This window comes from Phocoena phocoena, chromosome 16 (genome assembly GCF_963924675.1).
Source record: "Phocoena phocoena chromosome 16, mPhoPho1.1, whole genome shotgun sequence".
Lineage (NCBI taxonomy): Eukaryota > Metazoa > Chordata > Mammalia > Artiodactyla > Phocoenidae > Phocoena > Phocoena phocoena.
This window is the reverse complement of record NC_089234.1, coordinates 9,581,587-9,608,203: the sequence shown is the minus strand read 5'-3', so window position 1 is coordinate 9,608,203 and position 26,617 is coordinate 9,581,587. Positions and strand designations below refer to the sequence as shown.

Here is a 26,617-nt window from a genome sequence, read left to right as displayed (position 1 = left end):
AGAACAATAGAAGAGGTAAAACAAAGCTATGTCCAATTCCGTAGTATGAAAAGCTATACTGAGAACACGGCCTAGAGAGTAGAGTACCAGCAATTTATGGGGGACGTGGGGGCCTGAGAATGCATTTTGGAAAATACGTCCTCGGGCAGGCTGAGCAGTTAGGAGAAACTCAACGTCAATGCCTACCTCCTGCCGGCCACCATCGGCGCAAAAATGGGGCACAGACTTATTTCAGTTCCAGTGGGGGAACTCCACTGCAAACAGACAGTTATTCGGTGAGGAGCACCGAATAACTGAGGTCAGCACGAGGTGCTGTTAGAACACAACGCTCTGCAGGAAGAGGCTTTGGGGATGTGACATGCGTTTGGTCTTTAAGAGAGAACATACCAGTTTTTTTTTTTTCCTTTCTATTCAGACATTTAAAGAAGTAAAAGTGGCCCATAATCTCCCTGTCCAAATAACTTCTGTTGATAATTTTTTAAATAATGAAAAAGTACATGGTTAGAAAACTCAACTACAGAAAGGTACAAAATGCAAAGGAACAGCTTTGCCTCCTTGGTTTGCAGAAGGTAACCACTTTTAAGTTTCTTAATGACGAGAGTTTGAAACAAGTAGAAAGCAGATGAATGAAAAATCAGCTCTAAACACACATGCTCGAAAAATCCAAATGTTAAAACCACATGCTATGTGATTCCATTTATATGAAATGTCCAGAATAGGCAAATTTAAAGACAGAGACAGACACATTTATAGACGCAGTGCAGGTTAGGGGTCAGTTAGGCTGAGGGGCTGGAGGCTGGATGGAGAGGGGCGAGTGACTGCTACTGGTCCAAGGCTGGGGGGACAAAGATGTTCTAAAACCAGATTGTGGTGATGGCTGCACAAGCCCGTGAACAGACTAAAAAACAATGAATTAATTATACACTTTAAATGGGTGAATAGCATAGTATGTAAAGTATATCTCAGTAGAGCTGTTTAACCAAAATGAAAGCAAGGGCTAGAGTTCAGAGGGAAGGAAGTGAGCCTGGAAATGTAGGCAAAAGGCCTGATCCTGCGAAGCTTTGAACATCACTGAAGAGCTCAGGGTTTCAAATCTTGAAGGCAGTGGGGAGATGGCTGAGAAACTGACAAGTGGTTCTGAAGATATGGAAGCGATCTGAAGGACAGACCGGAAGTGGGGGACACAGAGGCTAGTCTGTGGCAGCAAGGGACCAGACGGGCATTAGTGACCGCCTAAGGTAGAGACTGTGGCAGTAAAAGAGAAAAGAAATCCTAGGTTTCTCTCTGAGAAAATAAGGTAGTAAAAGTACCCATACGGCAATTACAGGGAAAACAAATTTGGGGGCTGTTTTATACGTATGTCTAAAACAGCCCCCACACATGCTGTCCAATAAGCCATTGCTTACATTCATCTGTAGCTTTGCAGAGAAGTTTAGTCAGATAAATTTTAGGGAATGTCCAGGATACAGATATAAATCATGAGAGTAAGGTGGTGGAAGGGGAACCAGGGAAAGCATCAGACATAAGGATGTACAGTTTTCAAAAAGTAAATTTTCAAGTGTTAAATGCACAGCATTTATCCATTGGATTTAACAATTTGTTAAGGAAATCACCAATAAAGAGCCTTGGTAGGATGGTGGGAAAGGAGGTGCTCCACAGCATGGTGTGAGGACTGACAGGAGGAGGCAGCAAGTGATTGTTAATTTAAAAGGAGACAGGACAGTAACTTGAGAAGGGTCACAGTAATTTTTTTAAGATGAGAGGTGAGCGCGGTTGAAGGGAAAGTGCTAGATACAGCGAAGGGATGACTGACAGCAGAGATCCCAGGATGCAGAGATCCAGAGCCTCCACAGAAGAGACACCTCTACCTCTGACACCAGAGGAAAACAGTGAGAAAGGATCGATATAGAAGTGTGGGAATGGGAAAAGGAAGCAACTAGGACTCAGAGAACATCAAGGACAGACTTGAAGGCCCTGCACCCACGGGAGCAGCATCTCTCCACCCTGTCGTACGGGTTTTCTCTGTGGCAGTCAGCAGCCCTCAAGTACAAAGGGAGGACTGCTGGTAAGATGGATCCAAAGCGGTCTGGCGTGGCTTGAAAGAGGACTGAGTCGTTTCTTGTGTGTAAATCACAGGCTGAATCCTATAAAATTGCTGATATTTGACTGTATTTTACTTCAAAACACCCAACAATTTCATATGGTGCCACGTAGTATTTGTTGACTTGACTAGACTTGACTTGACTTCCCAAGAACAGAAAATAAAGAATAACTACAATTATTTGTGAATCTGGCAGTGAACCTCCTTTAATCAAAGACAACCCATTAACTATCAAAAGTTATACTTTACTAAAAACAATCTGTCTTTAAAAATGTTTAATCATACAGTATGTACAATACAATATGCTGCTTTCCTTTTTGGACTTCGCTATCCACTTGAGTCCTAAAAAAAGGGGGAAAATAGCTGGTTAACAGTTTATAAATGACAAAAGTTCATTCAAGATGCATACATGAAATCTAACAGCCAGCCCCTCCTCAGTGAGGAGGGCCCAAGTAAACACACATTATATATCTTACGTGAATTCTCCTCTTTCCTTCAATTATCTTGGAATAAAAGAAGCTCAATTAATTGAAGCACATGCTAAGAGTTTACATTAATTGTTGCAAGATGTTTGGACCCAGGTAACGCTTACAGTATAAATTCTTGGCTACTCTTTATGCTGTGATTTTACTCTGTCCATCATGGACAGTATCAGGAAACACTGGTCACCATCATTTTACTTGGATTGTAGCAGAGAATTTAATGTATTGATGGATGCAATGAAAAGATAAATATTTTGTTGAATTTTTAAATGCTCAAATAATCCCCAATATATTGTGGGGATGAGTATCTTAGGGTAGGTAAACAGTTACTGAACTTTTTTCCTCAAAGTCAGTAGCTTTCTTCAATATCTACTAATAAATGTTATTGTCTTTGAAATTGAATTCCAAAATCTCATTGGAATATAATAAAGAGCATACATAATCAAGCTCAAGGCTTAAGCGAAAGATGCTGTTTCGTGTATAGTTTCAGTAGACATTTGATTTCTTTTAAAAATAAAGCTATTTTTCCTTAAAAAAAATTTACATTAAGTACTAAAAAGCTAATTTTAATTCTCCAAATCATAGAAAATTTGAGCTAGAAAAAAAGTCTTAGCAATTATCTAATTCAGAACCCCCCCATTTCATAGATAGATTTATAGAGAAGGAAAACAAAGCTGGGTGAGATTGACCTGCCCAACATTTTAAAGGGGCAGAGCCAAGGGAATCCAGTCTTCTGATTCCCGTCCACAGCTGTGTGCAGTACAGATCATTACTAAGACTTCCTCCCAGCAATGTTCTCCATAAAGACGAAGAATTACTTCAAAAGCATAACTCAAATTTCAGAAATGCCCATTACCAACATCATTCCAAGGTAATTCCGTCTTAATCCTCCTTTTCTACTTTGTACCTATAAAGTAAGCGAACCTAATGGGACAATGAACAAAACTGATGGGAGGATTCAATATTCCACTTATCTACTTTATCCATTTGTTTGGGCGTAAAAAAAGCCAAACCAAGAACAATCCCTGCTCTGTCTCTTTCAACGGCAAGTCTTAACAACACCAAAGTAATCAATCCGAAGAAGGGAACTTGCAACCTCTAGGTCCTGTTCTGCATTTTTCAGCAGTTACACACAATTCTAAAAATGGGGCACTAGAGGGAAGCAAAATCCAAATTTCACCAGAATGTGAAAAAAAACTTTAATAAATACGTGCAGCTTCCCATAGGAAATGTTACCTTCAGCTGGTGTCAAGCACTTAGCCTCGGCCGGCTTTGACTTGAAGTAATCATAGGCTCTGAGATCTCAAAGGTCTTCACAATCTCCTGGCAGAGAACAAAGAACATCTGGGCACTGGGTTTACAGCAAAGGAATTCTTGAAGACGAACTGCCCAAGGCAACATGCAGAGCATTACCTCCCAGTCACGGTAACTCAAAGCTATAATTCCCTGATTCCTAATTTGAGTGTTTTGGTCAATTCCTCCACTTTCTTCGTTAATATTAACAGGCTCTGTTTGAAAGACAAAGTTTTCAAAAGTTATCAAGTCAGAAGAGGTAATCTGAACAGAAACCAATGAATAATAGGAATGAAACCTGTATCGACAAGATACTTAGAATACTACGTATTTATTAGGATTTCATGCATTACTGTGCTGTATTATTACAATAGCAAGTAGTCCCGTTTGCTTCCATTCAGAAAAAAATGTGGTAGAATAACACATTCCAATCATTTGAAAAACTCTGCGTATCTATGAACCAACCACAGAGCAAAGGCCTACTGGGTCCAACATGAAATTAAGAACTTTTAAAGGAAGACATAAGTGCAATGAAAGAACTTCATTCTCTACAGGAGACCTTAGAAGGTAAAGAGTAATGGAGAGTGTGAATCATTCAACAAAGAATTAAAGATTCGAGCTGCTGGCATTAGGGTTAAAATAGAAAGAAGGAAACTACAAAAATAACTGCAATTACAAGATTTCTAAATTAAAATTTAAGGGAAATTATGTAATTTCTTGTTCGTCTTCATAGCAATAGATGTTCAATCAGTGACACAGATGAATCCATAGGTTTTAAACTATGATTAAGTTTTCAGCATTTTCAGTTAGTTGAAGAAGACACAGCATTGTAAAGTTTGTTACCTAAAATAAAAACTAGTTTACATTTAATAAAATACACTTCACAAACTCTAGTAACAAGTACACTTTCTCTAAAACTAATTTTTCTGAACATAGAATCATTTACCTATTATTGGCAGTCGGTCTTGGTCAAGTCTTATTCTTGCAAACCCATCCTAAAACACAAATGTGATTTTAGGAGAAGACTAAAATTTAGATTCAAAACCCATAACCATTGGATGAAAAAATGACTCAATTAGAAAATTCTAAATCTGAGACAATCAAAGTGTACCGTAACAATAATGAGGAGTTTCTATGGACAAGCCTTCTCTAACATCTTTCTTGACACGGGGTATCCCTCAGGTGCTAATCAGCTCTTTTACAACCGCATCCTGCGGAGCTCTTAAATAAAACTGGAACCATCTTGACTCTTTGACTGATTCATACTTTTTGAATGTTCCACTTTTTATTTTTATTATTATTTTTTGTCTGTGCCACTTGGCTTGTGGGATCTTAGTTCCCCCACCAGGGACTGAACCCGGGCCCCTCAGCAGTGAAGAGTGTGGAGTCCTAACCACTGGATAGCCAGGGAACTCCTGAATATCCACACTTTATAATGCATAATTCTACCATTTACCATTGACAAAATATGCCTTTGTTATCATTTCTGGAAAAATACTTTGGTCAATACAAGATTTTTGCGTAAGATGAAAATCGAACTCATCTTACAAGTGCAGGAATGCAACCTGACAGAAGACTAAAGACAGCCTAGAGCAAATTCTCAAAGTACATTTCTGAGTACTTTTTTTTTTTTCCTAAACCATCTATTTTGAAATTACTTCAAACTTAAGAGTTACAAGACTACTGTAAAGACCTCCCAGATATCCTTTACCCAGAGTCACCAATTGTTTGACTTTTGCCGTATTTACATTATTGCTTTCTCTCTATATATATTAATTTTTATGAGTGATGGACAATCTGTTTCTTTTTCCTAAGACTTCAGTGTATGTTTCTTGAAAACAAGAATATTCTCGTACATAACATGACAACTACCAACTTTGGGAAATTTAACATTTACATCATACAGTTATCTAATCTATAAGTTCCATATTCAAATTTTGCCAATTCTTTCTCTAAAAAATTTCTATAATGTAAAAGCAAGCATGTAAGTTTTTAGCTAGTTCCTTCTGCCTATGACTTGTCAATGTTTTGCTACAATGGGTCTAAAACACTTATTGGTTAGTACAAATTCCTTTGCCAGCTCCCATCTATACCTGTTATTATTTACCCTGTTAAAAGCATATAAAAACAATTAGAGAAATAATCTTAAATCTTACCCTTATAATAAAAGAAACATGAAAGATGTTTTCCACTGTTCGGGCAAAAGAATGTGGATCAACCACAAAGTCAAAGAAGGACATCGGAGTATCAGCTACAGACAAAAGAGGAAAAAAATTCTTCAGTACAGGAAAAGTTGTTTTTGCTTATCAGTTAAGACCAATACTCTCTAGTGTCAGCCAGAGAAAGGAAATGGGCATTCATCCTGTTGTGGGATGGAAATCAATACAACCCTGCGGGAGGGCAATCTTGTGTACCTGTTAAAAATCTGTAAGCTGTCCTACAGAAATATTAGCACATGTGCGCAAAGTTATGTGCCAAGATTTTTCACTCCAGCAGTTTACACAAGAGTAAAATGTTATAAAGAACTTGCCCACTAATAGAGGATTTGTTAAATATATTTATGATACAGCCACCCAGTGGGAATCACTGAAAAGAATAAGCGGGATCTTATGTATTTATATGGGAAAATGTCCACATGGAGAAGTCATATTGCAGAATAATGTGTATATTATGATTAGCTTTGAAAAAAGAAAAAACCGACAAAAAAATCCCTACTTAGTTGCATATTTATTATGACATAAACATAAGAAAATCTGAAAATATACACATCACATTTTATAAGTGGCAACCTCTAGGGAGTGAGGACAGGTAGAATAGGTACTTGACTTCTTACTTTTCTCACTTCTATGGCATGTATTATTTTGTAACAGAAAAAATATCCCACCTTCTAAAGATAAAAATGAGAATTTACTACACCAATGTTCTCATGGAATTTCTAGAGAGGAGAAGCCTCATTAAAGACGTATGTCAAGAAAGAATCAAAATGATTCAAACATTACATATATGCCTTTTGAATAAAAATAACTTCTCACTGAAAGTGACACAGGCCTGATAAATACAAGTTGCTCCCTTTTGAGCTTGGTATCATACTTACGATCTTTTTGAAAATATGTTTGCAACAATCCCAAGATTCTTTCTACTTCTTTTTCTGTTGCTTCTTGATGAGATTCTTCCATTCTTTTTAACTGAAAATATAAAGTCGTTATCAAGCAGACTGACCTATTTGTCTGCCTGTTAACCTTTTCTGCTCTCTTACATGGCCAAACTCCTCTAAATATCTTTTATCTGGGATTGCTAGCAGTTTTTATCCCCATCTTACAACTAATAGTTAAAAAAGATTTTTCTGGTTTTAGAAACATTTTCATATTAATTTTCTAATAGAAGAGTAGCATTACCAAATCAACCATTTTCAGGTTGAACATAAAATAGCAAAATACAAAAGGGACACTTTCGAACAGTGGCTCTCAACCGGGAGTGCCTGTGCACCACCCCTCCCCCACCCCACTGATGGGCCATTTGCTAACATTTGGTTGTCATACTTGGGGTGGGGCAGGGGGAGTGAAAGGATGCTATTAACATCTAGTGGGAAGAGGCCAAGGATGCTGCTAAACATCCTGTAATACACAGGACAGCCTCTCACAACAAAGAATTATCCAGCCCAAATGCTGACAGTGCTGAGGTTAAGAAACCCTGGTTTGGGAGAACTAATCCGAACTATAGAAAGGAGTTAAAACTACGACAAGTGGTCAATCTGATAAAATGTTTAAAGGCTTAAACATGTCAAAAATGATTCAAACATTAAATGATTACTTTTAAGTGACAGAACCTGACTCCAGACCCTAAAGCTTAGAAAAGATGGCCAAAGTACATGTATATCATATTAATGGCTATTTGAAATTAGGTGTGTTAAAAAGCAACATGTGAAAAAACAAACCTCGTCAGGCATTGCCTGCTGCTCTTCTATCATCCGAACTTTTCTTGAACGCTCGGTTCGTGGCTTTGGCACAGGGCACTCTCCTTGTATTGAACCCAACCTAATGAAAAATACGCTCTCATGTCTTTTTTGGGGTTTTGTTTGTTTTTGTTTTTTGCGGTACACTAGCCTCTCACTGTTGTGGCCTCTCCCGCTGCAGAGCACGGGCTCTGGACGCACAGGCTCAGCAGCCATGGCTCACGGGCCCAGCCGCTCCGCGGCATGTGGGATATTCCCGGACCGGGGCACAAACCCGCGTCCCCTGCATCGGCAGGCGGACTCTCAACCACCACGCCACCAGGGAAGCCCTTTTGTTTGTTTTTAAAACAAACTAATTTCACTAACTGAAAGCAGTTCCCATGGCATAGTCAAATTCACAACCAGGCATCAGTGATATATGAGTGACATCAGACCAAGACTCTTGTGTCAGGTTTGTAACACCCTTTCTGCTCCCTCTGTGTGTCTAAAAGAATTCTTAGGAGCTCGCCTCAATCACAGATACCTCCTCAACACCTTCATATTTTACTCTGAACAGTAAGCCGGTGAATATGCCTGTGGTCCTCCCAGCTAGCCTGTTGTCTGTTTCACAAAGCCAACTTCAGAGATCAGGGGAAGGGAACGAACAACTCCACTGGGGTTAAAATTTAAAAGCCTTTTGGTCTGGGGGTGCCAGGGCAGAGGCCCACAGCCTGGGAATCCAGAACACACCTGTCTTAGGAGATAACGGGTCAGGCAGAGGCCAAGGGATTCCTTTCCCATCTGGATTCCCTCCACCTTCCAAAAAAGCCCTACAGAGGTACCATGCAGAAACCAAGGCCCAGAGAATTTAGACCCATGTGGTCCCTACACTTGAGGAAATCAAAGTATACAGTAGAGATGGACAGACAAATATTCACGCACAAAGATCCATTTCCACATAATAGGGTAGCTCCTGTGTTGCTGTAGTGGAGCATTACTCAAGTACTATGAGAGCATTTGGACAGAGAGATCTACCCAGACGTGGGAGTGGTCTGGTTGGGAAAACTGATCCTACACTGATACCTCTGTCTAGAGAAGTCACTGGAGGCTTCCAAGCTGGTGCCTGTGGGAGAAGTAAACCTTACCAGATGGAAAAAAAAGGGGAAAGGACACTGCAGGCCAAGGGAACAAACAGCAAGTGCAAGGCTGCAAAGCTGTACATAAATCGTTGTGGCTGCAAGTTGAGCTACATCATGAGATAAAGTTTAAGTCACACAACAAAAGGCTATCTTTAGATCCTAGGATTTATGACACAGCCTAGAACTCAGCAGCAAAAAAGACTTGGACTTTTCCTATAGTAAGGAAGCTTGACCTTTTTGCTGTAATATACAGCGGTTCTGGGCACTTGAGTTAAGGGAAGTCTTGTTAAAAACAGATGCCGGGCCCCACGCCCCAGACGGACCACATCTGCATCTCCAAAGCCTTCTAACAGACACTACCAATCTCAGAAGGTTTAGAAGGGTAATCAGAATGGACAGATGCCCTGGAGCTATCCACTTAAGGAAGAAACCACTTGGGTGCTTACCCCAGAGAAGTTATCTACTATGTATTTAAAGGCAGTCTCACAGAAGAACCAGTAAGAGCTGTTCTTAGCTTCTCCATAGGACTGAGCTGGGAAATTAAGACAGAAGCCAATTCCATCTGAGTATAAAGAAAAGCTTTTCAAAATTAGAGTTGTATCCAAAAAATGAACTAGGCAGTTTATGTGATAGTGACTCAAGCAGTCTTCAAATATAAGTCAGAGATCATCTAACAGGAAACTATATGTAATAAATGGCACTTTACATATACTGGTAGAATTTTAAGACATCTTTCATAGGAGATATCATCCTCCTACCTGATAAGGACTTTAAAGATGATAAAACAAAGCCAGACACTATGCCACAGACCCAAAGTCTGCCACGCCAGAAAGCAAAGGAGCAACTAAGACCCGGCACAGCCAAATAAGTAAGTAAATAAATAAATATAAAAAAGAAGATAAAAGAAAGAAAGCTAAGGAGCCAGCAGGGTGCCCTGGTAAGGAGGTGCCAGCCCACGGCCTTTCCTCCTTAAATTAAGCAGGATGAGGGTCCATCCACATCAAGATTTTATGGGCTTTTAAGTCAAAGTTTAGAAAGTCTCCAAACAACGTCATCACGATCGTCACCTCCACAATACCAAAGAATTTTTGCCCCTACAATAAAAAACAATTTAACGTTTACAAATGGCTGGTGTGTCGGATTTTTAAAATAATCTTACAGAAAGTGGAATGTATGGGTTTTATTAAAGGTGTTTTCTGCTGTTCTGCCTGATATTTTCCAGGAGTCATAGACTATGAATTCAAAATCAGAACTATCTTCACCACGGATGAGTTCTTCAGCTTCTAGCGGATTTACACCCATATGTGTCAGCTACAAAAATGAAGGGAAACAAAAACCCCAGTTAAGCCACAAGCAATCATTCACCGTACCCAACCGTCTCTATCACTAAACAACAGGCCAGAGGCAAAGTCTGTTTTCGCTGTCCTAACACGTTGGCTAAATTTCTTATTATAAATTCCTATTTTCAAAGGTACCTTCTTTGTGGCAGAAAATATTCCTCAATGTACTCAGAACCTTTTGGTAAGAAAGCGAGATGATCCAGACCAATGGTTCTCACCAGAGTGATTCTGTACCCCCCGTGCCCCCGCAGGGGTCTTTTGGCTTCATGTCTGGAGACATTTTTGGCTGTCACAACTGGGTTGGGGGGAGGCAGAGAGGGCAGCGTTACTGGCAGCTGGTGGGCAGAAGCCAGGATGCTCTCAGTATCCTACAACAGGCCCCCACAACAAAGACTCAGCCAGCCCAAAATGTCCCTCGTGCCCAGCCTGAGAAACCTTGCTCTAGCCCCCTGCAGGCTGAGGGGTGGACGGACCAGAACTAAGCCCACCGGGAATTTCCGATCACCCGTAGTTCACTTTTAAAGTATTAGCAAAGCTGAATTAGCATAAAAATATGACATGACATCCCCAAGCAAAAGTTCTGAGACAGAACAGGGAAGTTTAGCTGGCTTTGGATTTTCATTTTTCAGCCAGCCTCCTGGAGACCTCTATTCAGCTCGTATCTCAGCATTTCCAGAGAGCAGGGGCCTTGCGTCAGGGAGAGAATCGCTCATCCTAAAACCGCCTTCCTGGGAAGAGTTGGCGGAAGTCTAATAATTCTGCTACCTGAAGCTATCTTACAGGAAGTGTATTACATTAAATTTGCTTTTATGAAAGTACACTTTTATTACACTATAAAATTATGAAATGCCTAGAGGTTATCAAATTAAAATGGTAGTATCATATATAAACAGTAATCAAAAACCCTCAGAGAGCTTCACCCGTTAAAGGCGGTTAAACTTTGAAGAAAAGAGAGGCTGCCAGAACCCGATCAGAGAGGCATGGTCAGCTCCACTCCGTTCTCCTGCCACCCTGTCCCACCACCGCACGCTTGGAGGAGCACATTTCAATTTTTGTCTGGTCAAATCTACCAATCTTTTCTTTATAGTCTTTTTATTTAGTGTCATACTTGAAAAGATCTTCCCTTCCCAGAGACTAGACAGCTATTAATTTCAGGTTTTATACGGACTGCTTTAAGACTTCTGGAATTTATTTTGATATGTTATTTAAAGTACAAAGCTCACCCTGATAAATAAAAGTAATTTTTAAAAAGATTACCCAATACATAGTTAACTTTATTTATTGAGCTATATATTAGTGTGCATTTTCCAAAATGCATGATATGTCAAAATTTAAAAGTTGTTAAAAAAGAAAATTTTAAGGTTTAAAATTTAAGTAGAGTAAATTTAAATTTAAAAAAAAATCTAAGGTTTTAGAAACAACGAAAACCTCGTCTGCCTCATACCTTTACAAAATAATTTATCTGGTCAGGTCTTGTGGTACTAAATCATTTTAATAACCTTTTAACAAACATTTGGTCAGAAAATCAATGTCCTAGCAGAAATGCTAGGATACAGGTTGGCTCAAAGTAGAACCAAGGAAAAAAAGACAACAGAGTAAGGTACAAAGTTAGTCTCCTTGTGCTTTTTTTTGGTAAATCCATCAAGGAAAAGTTTCCAAATTTCAGGTAACAGCCATTCAAACGTATTAAGAGGCAAAGACAGGTGAACAAAACAACAACAAAAAAAAAACCCAAAAGCAGAACCCCAGTCATATTCGGATGGTTCTGAAATATTCTCAAAGACAAATCAAAACATGGCCCCTCCACCAGACCTGTCATCTCCAGCTGAACTCTGCCACCTGCAGTGTAGGCTTTTGCCCAGCCTGGGACAAACGTCCTAGGTCACTGAGAATAAGCTGGAACACTTATGAACTGACAGCTGAGTGAGGAAAAAAATGGCCATTTGAAATAAACATAGCGCCCAGAGTCTTAGAAGGCTAGGAGGTTTTCAAACTGCTCTAAACTGCCAACCTAGATTCCACCACATAGCTCGACTGTCATCTGTTTAATTTGGTAAGATCTCTTTGGAGGAATCTGAGGCCCAAAAAAGGAAAAATGAAGTGAAAACCATTTGCAAGTAGATAATTATATAATATGTGACAGATGATGCATTTTTTATTAAGATTCTGTAGCTTTGAACTTACTAGGGTTTCAACATATCTTAACATATCAAACGAGTTCAGATCAGAACGCAGCTGCTTTGCCTTCTCTTTGCCCAAATCTGAAGCCAAAACAAGAAAGTGGGCGTCTAGGACTGCTTCTCTTGCTCGGGACACTATTCAAAAAAGAAGGAAAACACACACATTACAACATACACATTATCCGCAGGTATTTTCCCAAAACTTCCAACTACACTTACTCCGCATTTCCCACGGGACCAAAAAAATCTCAAACATCATCCATCTCCATCTAAAAACTGGTTCCCCTGCCCAGCTCACCAAAATCTGAAATCAAAGCTAACCAGTCTTCCTAAAAGCCAACTCCCTCTGCACTTTTCCTACTCCCGGGAACTGAACCGCAATCTCGTAACAACCCCAGCTTAACAAAACCTCCATCATCTCCAACACCAGCTTTTCCCTTTGACTCCAGCAACCCATCCCAGCCACTGTTAACACCGCGCTGATGATGTAAGTCAAACTGAATGCCTGCTATGTGTAAGGCACCGTGCTGGGCGTGGTGGTTTGCCAACCAGCAACAGGTAAGTGGTCAAGGAGCCTCAGGTGAAATCAGGTGCGGGGCCGGCAGTGGGAGATGCAGCCTCTACCTGGCAGCACGAGTACCACCAAATGAACAGTCTACGGGCAGCAGGGCCGTGACCGCTGAGGACGGACAATCCCAAGACGTTTGACAGAGGGCATGGGATTTAAGATAAGCTATAGGCAGAAAAAGATTTAAATAGGACAGAAGAAGGGAATGGGGCAGGGAAACCGAGGAGGAAGTTTGGGGAGGTGAGGGAAGGGTCCACTGGGGGAAACAGCAGGGCTGAGAGGAATGGGTTTAATCGGACTCCGAAGGGAACAGGCAGTGTGTAAAAAGCACTCCAGGAACACCAGCAAAGGCAAATGGAAAAGACACCCAAGAAGAGACAAATACACAAATACCTTTGCTTGGCTCACTCCCCAAGGCCATTTCGTTTGAATTACTATTTCCCGAACATTCCTCAGGCTGGTGAACTTACTGACTCCAGGCTTTGTATTTATACATCATTTTCTTTTTTTTTTTAACATTATCACAATTTTTAAAAATATTTATTTATTTATTGATTTATTGGCTGCATTGGGTCTTCACTGCTGAGCACGGGCTTTCTCTAGTTGTGGCGACCAGGGGCTACCCTTCGTTGTGGTGTGCAGGCTTCTCACTGCAGTGGCTTCTCTTGTTGCAGAGCGCAGGCTCTAGGTGCGCAGGCTTCAGTAGTTGTGGAACAGGGGCTCAGTAGTTGTGGCTCGCGGGCTTTAGAACGCAGGCTCAGTAGTTGTGGCGCACGGGCTTAGTTGCTCCGCAGCATGTGGGACCTTCCCGGACCAGGGCTCGAACCCATGTCGCCTGCATTGGCAGGCGGATTCTTAACCACTGCGCCACCAGCGAAGTCCCTTTCCTCAGTTTTAATTTAGGAGAATTACTGCGAAAGTGACAATGAGTGAGAGAACGAGGCAGAGGCAGGAGCTAGAGGGGCGGGTTCCTGGGCTGCTCTAGACCCCCCAGCACATCACTGTCACAGCGCACACTGAGGGAAGTGCAGATCTCTCACGGATGGATCCAAGCCTCTGAAGAGTTAAAACTGAGAACATCAGATCCACGTCTACAGGGGATACAGAGTTCTGTGCTGGCTGACCACCTCCCAGGTCAGTTGTAAATAATTTTGTCTTAAAGAGGTGACCCAGCCAGCACAATGGAAATGGCTGAGGGGGAAACGATCTGTTTGATCGACAACTCTTAAGATGGGTGAATAATAATAATAAGGGGGCGAAGGGGTCAAGAGTAACCTTGAGGAGCCAGCCTGGGGGGGGCGGTCCAGGCTTGGGAGAGAAGAAAAGCCTAGAGGGTGGAGGAGGGATTTCGCAGGGTGAAAAGGAAAGGCTGGCTTCGGGAAGGTTTGCGGAAATTAGGTGAACTGGTAGACCAAGATGGGGGATGGTAAGTAGACCAAGATGGGGGATGGTAAGGAGGCGGCAGTCACAGCAAGAGAGACACAGATTTGAAGGCGTACAGATAGAAAATGTGCAAGTGGGTGACATTTAAACATCAGCCACACTAGCGAATGACCAGAAATAAACATTCTGGTCTTCAAAGAACATGAGGAATCGTGGTGTCCGGGCAGCGGCCGGCTCTGCCGGCTTCTTCACCCGCGTCTGCCTGCACCCTCCCTTTCCGCTCCCAATGGACTTAGGAGGGAAAAGTGGTCTGCGGACTCATCCTAGGGCTCTGTGACCCAGTGCCCACATCAGGGACCTCTCTGACCTGTCCTCTGTCTTCAGACAGACAGACTGCTCTTACCACTAACACTGCTGCTGCTTTTCATTCAAACCAAGATTATTTTTTAGCGCCTCCTCCTTCTGCAACACAGGTCTAGAGTTCAGTGCTGAGACTTCTGTCTCTCTTTCTCACACCCCTCCCCCCATTAGAGACCAACAGGGCCACCTGTAGACATGGCTACCCCTACTGGGTTACAGGTGGACCAAGAGGAAGGAGCTGAGGGAGGGGAGGTCGGGAGGACAGGGAAAGAAGCAGGACGTCAAGGTCCAGCTCAGTCCTTTCTTTTTAATTCATCCATTCAACCAATGCATTCTGGGGATACAGCAGTCAATACAGTAGAAAGATAATACGCAGAAAGTTCTCAAATTTGAACAAGCAACAGAACCACCTGGGGGGCTTTGTCAGACACAGCCCCCCACCTCCCCAAATTTCACGTAAAGCGCTTACTATATGCTTAGGGAATGGTAAGTGCACGATAAAAGTGGTAGTAGTGCTACAGTGAAAAAGGTTCCAAAGCTAGTTAAGCACTATTATAAATGTGGGAGTTGTCTGATGTCAATAATTCGCTTCTTATGTAAAACTAATGAAAATTATCCTAAAACATATGATAACACAAAGCTTCCATACATAAAATAATGAATTACCTCCATTAAACAGGGTGTTGGCCTCTTCAAGGACCTCTGTTAACTTGTCGCTGGCATTCAATATATCCTCCCGGTTTTCTATTTAAAAAAATACAAGCTTTGGGAAGCGTGCTCATCATTCGCTAACAAATGGCTGACAAAGTGACCAGCTGCAGCAACACAGCCAAGCCCCGTCCCCTGCTCCCCGGGGGAATTACTTCCAACAGCTTTATCTCTTTAACCAAAACGGCCAGGCGAGAGAAAGATGACTGTACCCCTTTAGCAGAATGAACTTTAAAAGGGGACCCACTTGGCTCCCCCTAAACTTCACCCAAAGGCTCCACTCCTTCTGCAGCCTCTGAGGAGCGCTGCTAACAGTGGTTCTCAAACTCTGCAAGCCACAGGATCCCCTGGGCCACCTAGAGTTTCCGACTGGATAGGTCTGGAGTGCGGTCCGGGAATTTGAATTTCTGACAGTTCACGGGCGACGCTGCCGCGGGCGGGCGAGCGCTCGCTGGGAACCGCTGGATGCAAGAGAAGGAGCCCAGGCTCCGCGTGCCGTCTCTCCCCCTTCCCGACCATCTGGGCTCGCAAGAGCGCCCGCCCGCGCCTGGCCTCCGGCGGTGCCGTCCTGCTCCTCGGGGACCTGCGCACCCCGGCCAAGGTCGTGCAGCGCTATCCGCACGACGGATATGCGAGCGCCTCGCAAGCCAATCGAGGCGCGGCCAGGCGGCGCAGGGCTGGCCCCGGCCGCCGCCCGCGCCGCCCCGTGCCCGCGCCCGCGCCGCCCCGCCTTACGTTGGACCGAGTTGATGAGCGCCCGGTACTGATGGCGGATCTGGCGGCACAGGCCATGGTCGGTCTCCGCCTCCAAGCTCGCCGGGTCCATCATCTCGTCCCCGGAATCCGACGGCTCCGTCTCCTCCAAGCTCGGGCGCTCCGGGGCCTCCCTGCGCTCGGGCGCGGCGCCGCGGCGAGACACGGGCGACAGCGGGGACCGCGATCGGGAGCGGGAGCAGGTGCGATCCCGGTGCGGGTCGCGGCCCCGGCCCCGGCCCTCAGACCGGCGGCCGCTGCCGTCCCCAGACATCGCGCCAAGCCGCCCTGCAACTTCGCAACGGCGGAAGTTCGCGCCAGAAACTGAAACCCCTGCTCTGCGCGAGCGCTTGCTCCCTGCGGAACGCGGCTCCCGGGCCGGCGCGAGAGCACAGCGACGCCTGTGGCTGGAGGCCGACGGCGGGGACGAGATCGGGGATGCAGTGGTTAGAGCGCCGCCGGGCCGGCACCGGGCGCAACGCAGGCCCCTGACCTTTCGCGCCCCTGATGTCTGATACACTGAGATCCCACTTACTCCACACTGGAAGGTGCTTAGGATCTTGGTTGTCTGGTCCCGCGTGCCGGCCCCAACAGACCGGGAAAGGGTCTCTCTGGCTCTCCGGGACACAGCCACAGCCTTGAAACAAATACTTAGCATTCTTCCAGGTGAAAATTCATTCCAAGCGCCAGACAGAAATACCTGGGACATTTATTTCCAGGTCATGGGCACGCAGCCGATGTTTGTTGATCGAGGCTCCTGCAGTTAAGCAGGATGAACGGTGGACCTGGAGGTAAGAGAGGCGATTCTGCCACTATCTGTGAACTTAGTTCCTTGAGCCATCCTTGGGGGGACCAAATGGGGTTTATAAACAGCTGGCAATCCCACTCTTTTTGAGGACAGAAGAACTAATGAGCAAACAAAAAGTTCACAAGTTTTTTTGGTTTTCTCATAGTAAACTCTGTTAACCATTGCTTCTAGATATCTACACCTTGACAGTTTATGCTCATAATCGGTCCTCAAACTAAAAGATTCTAAAATACCTTCAAATGGGTCTAAGAACGATGAAATTATATTCCTATAGTTTTAAAGATAAATGGATGAATTTCATTCCATGTATTTTGGAATTTCATTCCATGTATTGCAATGTTTCTCAAGCGTTCTCTTTGGTGTTGAGAACACATTTTCTCAAAGGAACAACATTATAAGTTGAGTTACTACATGAGTCTACAAAAATACCATTTTGTGAATCAGGTATAGTCAGCTTGAGTAAGCACTATTCATTGCTGCCCAACACATATGTCTCACCTCACACCCGCTTCACCTGGATTTCAGGAAAGGTATGCGCTGGCCCCTGCTTCATTGGATGCAGCATGATTGGTCTAAATGAATCATGGTAATCTCATCCCCCTTCCCCAATGACTGGGCTAGGGATAGGACTCGATCCAGTTCTGGACAGTGACGTGAGCGGGAGCTTCCCGTTTGGATGACACACAAAGCCTCCGGAGAAGAGAGCCTTTACCCCCATCCTCACTCTTCTTTGTGATGCTGGCGTGAGGAAATGGAGCCTGCACGATGACAACCGTCTACTACTGATGACATGACAAGCATGAGAAAAGACCAGAATACTGGGGACACTGGAGAGGAAGGATGGACATGGCTGAATTGCCTACCTCCAGACTCCTTGTTAAGTAAGCCACAAGTATCCTGTGGTTTAGGCCACCGTTAATTGTTCTGTAGTTGCTGCTTGCAGCTCAGTGCGTTGGAACTGAAACAAATACTTAGCATTCTTCCAGGTGGAAATTTGTTCCACACTCCAGACAAAAATCCCTGGAACATTTCATTGAATTCAACAAGCTTTTGATGTGTATTAATAGGCCAGACACTCAGCAAACCAAGCAGGTTACAAAGACGGCTGAGAGACTTGTCTTTGCCTTCCAGGGTCTCACCAGGAGACAGATATGAAACTGATCCTACAATTCATGTGGAAATGCAAGGGACCCAGAATAGACAGAACAACCTTGAAAAAGGAAGACAAAGTTGGAAGGACTCACACTTAATTCCAAAACTTATTACAAAGCTATAGTAATTAAGACTGTGATACTGTCATAAGGACGGACATAAAGATCAATGGAATAGAATTAAAAGTCAGAAATAAATCCATACATCTATGATCAATTGATTTTCTAAAAAGGTGCCAAGACAACTCAAAGAGGAAAGAATAGTCTTGGCAACAAATGGTCGTGGGACAGTTGGATACCCATATGCAAAATAATGAAATTGGATTCCCCCTTGCACTATACACACAAATTAACTCAAATTGGATCAGACCTAAATGTAAGAGCTAATACCAGGAAACTCTCAGAGGCAAAACAGGAGTAAACCTTTGTGACCTTGGATTAGGTGATGGTTTCTTAGATATGACAACAAAAGCTCAAGCAACCAAGGAAAAAATAGACAAATTGGAGACCAGGTTTGTGGTAATTTGTTATAGTAGCCCTAGGAAACTTATACAGGCACGCAGGATGAGTGACACTGGGAAGTCATTACCACTTCTGGGCCTGGCAGGTCAGAGGAAGAAGCAGTGTTAGCAGAGCCCCATGAGGGCTAAAGCCACAAAGAAGGGTCCATCAGACAGGAGCTCTGGTCCCAGAGGGATGCAGCTATGCCAGGAAAAGAGAAAGTGCTAGGAAAAGAGGAAGTGGGAGCTGAAATACCCTGGTCTCTCTCTCTCAACATCTCCCCTGTGCTTACCTCCCACTGGCTGATGCCAACATGAAGCCACAGGGCAAGAGAGCCTGTGTGATGTAGTCCATAGATCAGTCTCTGGGAAGAACACGGCCAAGGAAGATCGGGATGGCTGTGAGGAAGGGGTGACGACAAAAGGACAATAACCAGGTTGGTGGGTAAAGGGTGTATCAGCGTCTGTTCAGCTAAAAATAATAGAAACCCCACTGTAGTGCCTTAACCAAATAGGTATAATTTTTCTTGTGAAACTAGAAGTCTTGAAGTAAGCATTGGCTTAATTGCCTCAACCAGAAATGGCACGTCACTGTTGCTTGCAGTCTATTGGTCAGGTCTGGTCACATGGCCCGACCTAACTGTAAGGGACACTGGGAAACATTTTCTGTTTCTGTTTCCCCATCTCTTCTTCTTTACTGTCGGAGCTCATTTTCTACCATAGAAGCCAAAAAAAAAAAAAAAAAACCCACCAGATATTCACCTTTCCTCCGAACCTCCTTGGTACCTGTGATGGAATGTGGCCCAATCTTGACCAATGGGACTAAGGAAAAACCTATGGAAGGTCTTCTCAAAATTGTCTTCTCCATAATAAAACTGAACACCAAGAGGAAATGTTCCTATTTAGCCAAAAGTGTCACGTCCACATGTGTTTCTCAAAATGTGGCAGCCATCTTGTGACCATGTGAGGACAAATTAACAAGTTAACATCACAAGGCAGCAAGAGTCCACGTCCTTGTTGACATAACCAAGCTGCTGAACCAGTGATGCAGCTGCCCTTCCTCTGGACGTCTTGTTCCGGGAAGTCATAAATGTCCTCACTGCTTACACCACTTTTCATCGGGTGTTCTGTTATGTGTAGACAAAACCGTACAAGTGATGCATTTCTTTCCTACTGAAGCCAATTTGGTTTAGATTCTAGTACCAAAAAATAGAGACTCCTAACATCTGCCACCAGGTGGATTCAGAAAGTAGGGACTGGCCTGAAACAGGAAAGCCTGAGTAGCACAGAGGGTCTCACATGATAATCAGGAACAAAGAGTATTTCAAGATGATGAGGTGGAGAACAGTGTGGTGAGAAGAGCCGTGTGGACTCCGTCCTCTCTTCCTGGAGATGAAGCCTCTGGATCACCCTCCCAAAGACCATGGCACGACAATGAGGAACTGCAAGATGAGGTGTAGACAAAAGGGGGCGCTATCTGGTAACCAGGACTTGATGAACACCAGGCAGAGAGGGGCAATGCAGGAAAAGAATCAAAGGTGGGGCAGGAATGAAGACAATGGGTCCCCTAGTGGCATGGACTCTCCTCCAGGCTGTAGCTGGTTACCAGCCTTTTTGCAAATCAAATGGGAAAACATGTACGTTCTCAGGTAGGAAAAAAAGTTTATAGTGGTTCTGGCAACGTCACCTCTCAGGAAGACAGCCAACTACACGTGAGATCCTCCTGGTGAGATCTGATTTGGTGCCAGGAACTCTGGACTTGGTGGCCGTGTATGTCCAGCCACGGCTGAATTGGAGCATCAACAACGTGTTTTTTATGGCTGGCCTCATAAACATGTCACTTGCTGTTGTTCGATATTTGGTATGTCTCTCCAGGAAATCTCTGTGCCCCTACTCTGCCAGGCTTCCAGGCAAAGTGGGAAGTTAGTGAAAACTTTCAATGCCCTGGTTCTTTCATAGCTCCTGCTGTGCTGCCAATTACATGAATCTGAGATGAAAATCTGCCCCTTTTCCTGGTGCTTCATTTATTAATGAATTACTGAGTGCCCACTATGTGCTGAGCCACGTGCTAGATACTGGAGATAGAGTAGCAGAGACAACAGACAAGGTCCTGCACTCATGGAGTTTACAGTTTTGGAGAAAGTCAGACATCAAGAAAATGAAGACAGAGATAACTGTATAACTGCTGCTGTGTCAAGTGCTAGGAAGGAAAGGATGAGGACCCAGGCAAGAATTTTGACCTCCATGGCAGTCAAGGTCATTCAGCTGAGATGGAAAGAAGCACAGGATGAGAGTCAGGATAGGATGAAGGTAGGAAGGCAGCTGGGGCATCAGAGCCCAAAGCCTGATGCTTGGTATTTGGGAACTGCTTTGTGCAAAGGTGGAAAAATGATCACAGATGTGTCAGAGCAGACACTCTGAGAGTCTCCTGCTACAAAACAACTCGATCCTGTATACACTATAATTTGTATGGCCCTGCTAGGCTCACAAAAAATAAAGGAAGTTTCTGCAGGAACATAAAAGAGAGCTAAAACTCGTGAAAAGGGAAAATGCCGGGAACTCGGGGTGGGAAACTGTGCCTGCGGCTGCAGGGGAGCTCGGAGGTGGCAGAGGCACAGGGCTGGACGGTGGCAGTTCAGCTCGAAGCCATCATGTGCCCATTAAATGTCACGCTCTTTATCATAAGCAAGATAGACAAGATCCCTGCTGTCCAGTGCAGACACCAGCGGGCAAGCTTATCAGGGAGAGAGACAATAAACAAGGAATAAATAAATAATTTCAGTTGGTGTATCATGAGGAAATTAAAAAGTGTGTTTTGGCCAAGAGTGATTAGGCAGTGAGGGGTCTAGGGGATTACTCTAGCTGGGGTCCGGGAAGGCCCCTCTGAAAAGCTGACATTTCAGTTAAGAACTAAATAATGAGAAGGAAACAGCCATTCAAAATTCTGGGGGGGTAGAGCTTTTCAGATCTAGAGACTTCTTTTTTTCCCTAGCATCTCCCCTAAGCCTAGACACTGATCCAAAAGCTTTTGAGAGGAAACTGAGCCCAGGATTGGGACACGCCTGCCTTTATTGTCAAGACCTCTGGGTCAGGGTGCCTGAGACACAAGACAATGCAGGAGGGAAGGGTATGCACAGCTTCTTAGCAATTCCCACCTGGGCACAGACAGCAAAGGAAGCACCTACACTGATGCAATTTGGCTAGAGAGCAGAGGGGCTGCTTGTACTCAGATATGCAACATGCATGCATGAACCCAGAGAAAGGTGTATACGGTCATCCCTCAGCATCCGAGGGGGGATTGGTTCCTGGACCCCCAAGAATACGAAAATCTGAGTTTGCTTAAGTCTCATGTAAAATGTCACAGCATTTGCAGATAAACTGCACTCATCTTATATACTTTGTCATCTCTAGATGACTTATGATACCTGATACAATGTATGCTACGTAAATAGCTTTAATACAATGTAAATGCTACGTAAACTGTTGCCAGTGCCTGGCAATTTCAAGTTTTGCTTTTTGGAACTTTCCAGAAAGAGCTGCATCTGCCCAGAGAAGCCGGCAGCCTTTAGAGGCATATTTTCCCAATCCTGATTTCTTTTCTTTTCTTTTCTGTTTTTAATTTTCTTGGCTGTGCCATGCGGCATGTCGGATCTTAGCTTCCCGACCAGGGATTGAACCTGCGCCCCTTGCATTGGAAATGCGGTGTCTTAACCACTGGACCGCCAGGGAAGTCCCTCCCAATCCTGACTTCTGATATCTCGCCTCACTTGGTTTTAATATAATTAGATCAGGTGGCCTGAGAGCACAAGTATCACCATTTACAAAAAGTAATTTGTTTTAAAATAATTTCAAACCTATAGGCGTTTCAAGAAGAGTGCAGAGACTTGCCATTTGGTCAATTGTTTTTTTGTTTTGGTTTTTGTTTTGTTTTGGCTGCGTGGCTTGCGGGATCTTAGTTCCCTGACCAGAGATCGAACCTGTGCCCCCTGCAGTAGAAGCTCGGCGTCCTAACAACTGGGCCGCCAGGGAAGTCCCAGCTGTATGGTCAATTGTTAATGTTTCATTTATGCCCTCCTCCTCCTCTCAATATACTCATCACTATTCTTTTTTTCTTTTTTAAAAATTAACTTTAGCTATGCTATTTTGCCTCATAATAAGGATGTTAATAATGCTAAAAATTACTATTATTTTTATTACTAATGAATTTTCATGAATAATATTTGCTAACATTTAAATATCCATGGTCTCAAAGCATAACTGAGACAATTTTCAAAAGTTTCCTTGGCACAGAAAACGTATTTGGTTTATATATTAATACTGGTCTTAATTGTGTAAAAGAGCGCAAATTGTGTAAAAGAGTTTACCTAAATACAGTCATTTCCTCATAAATAGAAATTCTCGTTATATTCATCTCACCCAAATCAGAAACATGGTATATATCAACTTCTTTTTAGTCTATTGTCTTATTATTTATTTATTATTATTATTTTTGCGGTACGCGGGCCTCTCCCCGTTATGGCCTCTCCCGCCATGGAGCACAGGGTCCGGGCGTACAGGTCCAGCGGCCATGGCTCAAGGGCCCAGCCTCTCCGCGGCATGTGGGATCTTCCCGGACCGGGGCACGAACCCGCGTCCCCTGCATCGGCAGGCAGACTCTCAACCACTGCGCCACCGGGGAAGCCCTGTCCTATTATTTTTATACACAGAACCCTTTTTAAAAACCAACATTTACACAACACATACCAAACATGACACTAAATGTATTTTAAGATGTGAAGAGTAATGCATTTTAGCAAAGCTCTGAACATTGAAACTAGTGGTTGAAATTAATATTGAAAATATTGCAAAGAGGATGAAATTTTCATTACATTCTCGTACTCTTTGGGAACACTCATTCAGGTTGATAGGCTGGATCTCCAATTTTAACCACACACACACTTTAGTTGATTTGCTTTTCTGACCATGGAAGAACAGCACATTCTTTCCTTTCCTTCTGGGTAAAGCTATCAAGCATCGGAGGAGAGATATCCTCTCTTGGACAAATGAAGCAGATGAGGCTATAGGCATAATTGTTAACCAGGCTTTACGGTAAAATAGTCTTGAGCTCATTTCTTACTAATTTAGGCACATTACTTAACTGTGTCAAGACTTAGTGCCCTTACCTCTAAAATGGGGACAATAATCTTGCAACAGAGAGTTGCTATAAAAATTAAATCAGTCAGTATTATCCCATATAAAGTTCTTAGCACAAACTGAGAAATACGTATATATTTAGCTTAAGTATTTTTGTTATTGTTAGTTTTGAAATATGAATGAAAACAGGCAAGGAGGAAAAATAAACATGTGAGGTGATTAAGAGGCTGTAATAGGAGTGGATAATTTGTGCTTGATACTGGTTGGAACCTAGCTTAGGAAAGTTGGTCTAAGGCATATTATAAAGGGTTTCAAAATAGAGCAGTTTTTGTTCTTCTTTATTATTATTTATTGACCACCCCGTATGCAAATGGACAGTTTGCAACTTGATTTGATATATAGCACTTTGCATGCAGGTAAACGCACACCTTTCAAATATCCAGGGAAGCCTCATGAAAATTGATCAAAGGCAACAAAGAAAAGAAATTCTGCAAAGTAGAAAAGTGGCAAAAAAATGAATCATGTTAGGAACACGTATTATTCTTTTTTAATCTAAATTTTTGAAGTCTGACTTTTTCTATTTTATTCTCTGTAAATACTGTTTGTAATTAAATTTTAATTACCATTATTTGTTTTAAAATTTATTTGTTTAATTTCTATTTATTTTAAATTTAGATTAAAATAAATATTTATTTTTTAATTTATTATTTAATTTAAAATTTAGTTAATTTCTGCTTTTATCTTCATTGACTCCTACTTTCTAATTTCTGAAGGTTAATTTTGTTCTTCTTTTATAATATCGTGAGTACATTTATTTAGTTTATTTTTAGTCTTCCTCATTTTGTTTTTCTTCCTTGTTTTAAAGTAAATTCATTCATGGTGTCAGTTTTCTTCTGGACACCTTAAATTTGAGAGGTAGTACTTTTATTTCATTTTTTTCAAAATAGGCATCAATTTTAATTTATATTTTTCCTTCTTTTTTTTTTTTTTGGCTAAGTGTCCTGGGGGTGTTGTTATAAAATTTTTAAAATTGTTGTTTAAAATGTTGTTTGTTTGCTTTTGTCATCATTTGAAATTAGCATCTAGTTTCACTGAATTTGGGTCAGAAAATACACGTTTTATTTTGGAATTTGTTCTGAAATTTGTAGAGATATTTTTTCTTTTTTAAAAAGTTTCATTTAGGACTTCCCTGGTGGCGAAGTGGATAAGAATCCGCCTGCCAATGTAGGGAACGCGGGTTTGATCCCTGATCCGGGAAGATCCCACATACCGTGGAGCAACTAAGCCCGTGCACCACAACTACTGAGCCTGCGCTCTAGAGCCCACGAGCCACAACTACTGAGCCTGTGAGCCACAACTACTGAAGCCCGCACGCCTAGAGCCTGTGCTCTGCAACAAGAGAAGCCACCGCAATGAGAAGCCTGCACACTGCAATGAAGAGTAGCCCCCGCTCGCCGCAACTAGAGAAAGCCGATGCGTGGCGACGGAGACCCAACGCAGCCAAAAGTAAATAAAATAAAATCTTAAAATAAATAATTCGATTTAATGAAACTAAAAAAGCAACACCCATTTCTCCCACTCCTCCACACCATGCCTCTGGTAACCACTTATCTGTATCTATTAGCTGAAAATACATATATATGTATATATATTAGATTCCACATATAAGAGAGATCATATGGTATTTGTTTTCCTCTCTCTGACTTGTTTCACTTAACACCCTTGAGGTCTATCCATGCTGTCACAAGTGACATGATTTCGTTCTTTTTTATAACTGAATAATATTCCATTGTAAATATGTACTACATTTTTAAAAATTCATTCATCCATTGATGGATACTTAGATTCTTTTCATATCTTGGCTACTGTAAATAAAGCTGCAATGAACATAAGGGTGCATACATCTTTTTAATTTAGTGGGGTTTTTTCTTTGAATAAATACCCAGAAGCAGAAGTGGAATTTGGGAGCTGGACCACCTGCCTGCCTGACACTGAGGACACCATCACTGGTGGCAGGTGGCACACAGATTGTCTCTGGTAGAGGGTGGCAGTGCAATTGTTAAGTGAACCATCTGTACTTTGTCTATAGATCGATTTCCAAATCTGAAAATCAATGAGCAATGTTTTATTGGATTTCTGTGAATATTGTTTAATAAGGAGCTAGTGATCAATACAATTACTGGTTACATTTTTTTCTCACACTTTCGCTCTCTCCTACAGTTTCTGATTGCTTTCATTGCACCATTTGAAGAAATATATGGTCAATTTTTTCCACCTTCTTCATTCAGTCAACCATTCTACTGAAATTCCCCCTTTTATTCTGGAGATTTCCATCCCCAGCACCCTGTATCTGCCCACTTCAATTTGGATGAGCTGCAATTCCAGTCTTGCTGTACAGTTGTCACCATGAGGCTTCCCTTTCCTGCTTTCCTCTGTTAAATCCCTTGCTTTCTGGATTCCATGTTTAAAACCTTTCTTGGGGGCTTCCCTGGTGGTGCAGTGGTTGAGAGTCTGCCTGCCAATGCAGGGGACACGGGTTCGTGCCCCGGTCCGGGAGGATCCCACATGCCGCGGAGCCGCTAGGCCCGTGAGCCATGGCCGCTGAGCCTGCGCGTCCGGAGCCTGTGCTCCGCAACGGGAGAGGCCACAGCAGTGAGAGACCCACGTACTGCAAAAAAAAAAAAAAAACTTTTTTGGGAATTCCCTGGCCATCCAGTTGTTAGGATGGCCCTTTCACTGCCATGGGCCTGGGTTCGATTCCTGGTGGGGAAACTAAGATCCCACAAG

At 42.8% G+C, this 26,617-nt stretch overlaps 1 protein-coding gene across 2 annotated transcripts; it reads right to left on the bottom strand.

The window, feature by feature from the left end:
* Positions 1-2,281: 2,281 nt before the first annotated feature.
* On the bottom strand, positions 2,282-16,558 carry NSMCE4A (NSE4 homolog A, SMC5-SMC6 complex component). Of its 2 annotated transcripts, XM_065894470.1 has the most exons (11): positions 16,221-16,558; positions 15,444-15,521; positions 12,471-12,601; positions 10,106-10,257; positions 7,811-7,910; positions 6,971-7,061; positions 6,033-6,127; positions 4,823-4,871; positions 3,997-4,091; positions 3,820-3,906; positions 2,282-2,443 (listed from the first exon to the last, which is right to left on the bottom strand). In XM_065894470.1, the coding sequence occupies exons 1-10, from the start codon at positions 16,510-16,512 to the stop codon at positions 3,832-3,834; spliced, it is 1,158 nt and encodes a 385-aa protein (XP_065750542.1). In that variant the 5' UTR covers positions 16,513-16,558; the 3' UTR covers positions 2,282-2,443; positions 3,820-3,831. The 2 variants fall into 2 exon arrangements, with proteins under 2 accessions (XP_065750542.1, XP_065750543.1); XM_065894471.1 differs by lacking the exon at positions 2,282-2,443 and having other exon boundaries at positions 3,832-3,903; positions 16,221-16,512.
* Between the last annotated feature and the right edge of the window lie 10,059 nt (positions 16,559-26,617).

Coding starts and splice junctions, on each gene's coding strand:
- NSMCE4A (XM_065894470.1), bottom strand. CDS start 16,512: ATGTCTGGGGACGGCAGCGGCCGCCGGTCTGAGGGCCGGGGCCGGGGC. Junction 7,062..7,810: donor AGCAGGCAATGCCTGACGAG/GTTTGTTTTTTC, acceptor TTATATTTTCAG/TTAAAAAGAATGGAAGAATC. Junction 3,907..3,996: donor TGAGTTACCGTGACTGGGAG/GTAATGCTCTGC, acceptor GTTCTCTGCCAG/GAGATTGTGAAGACCTTTGA.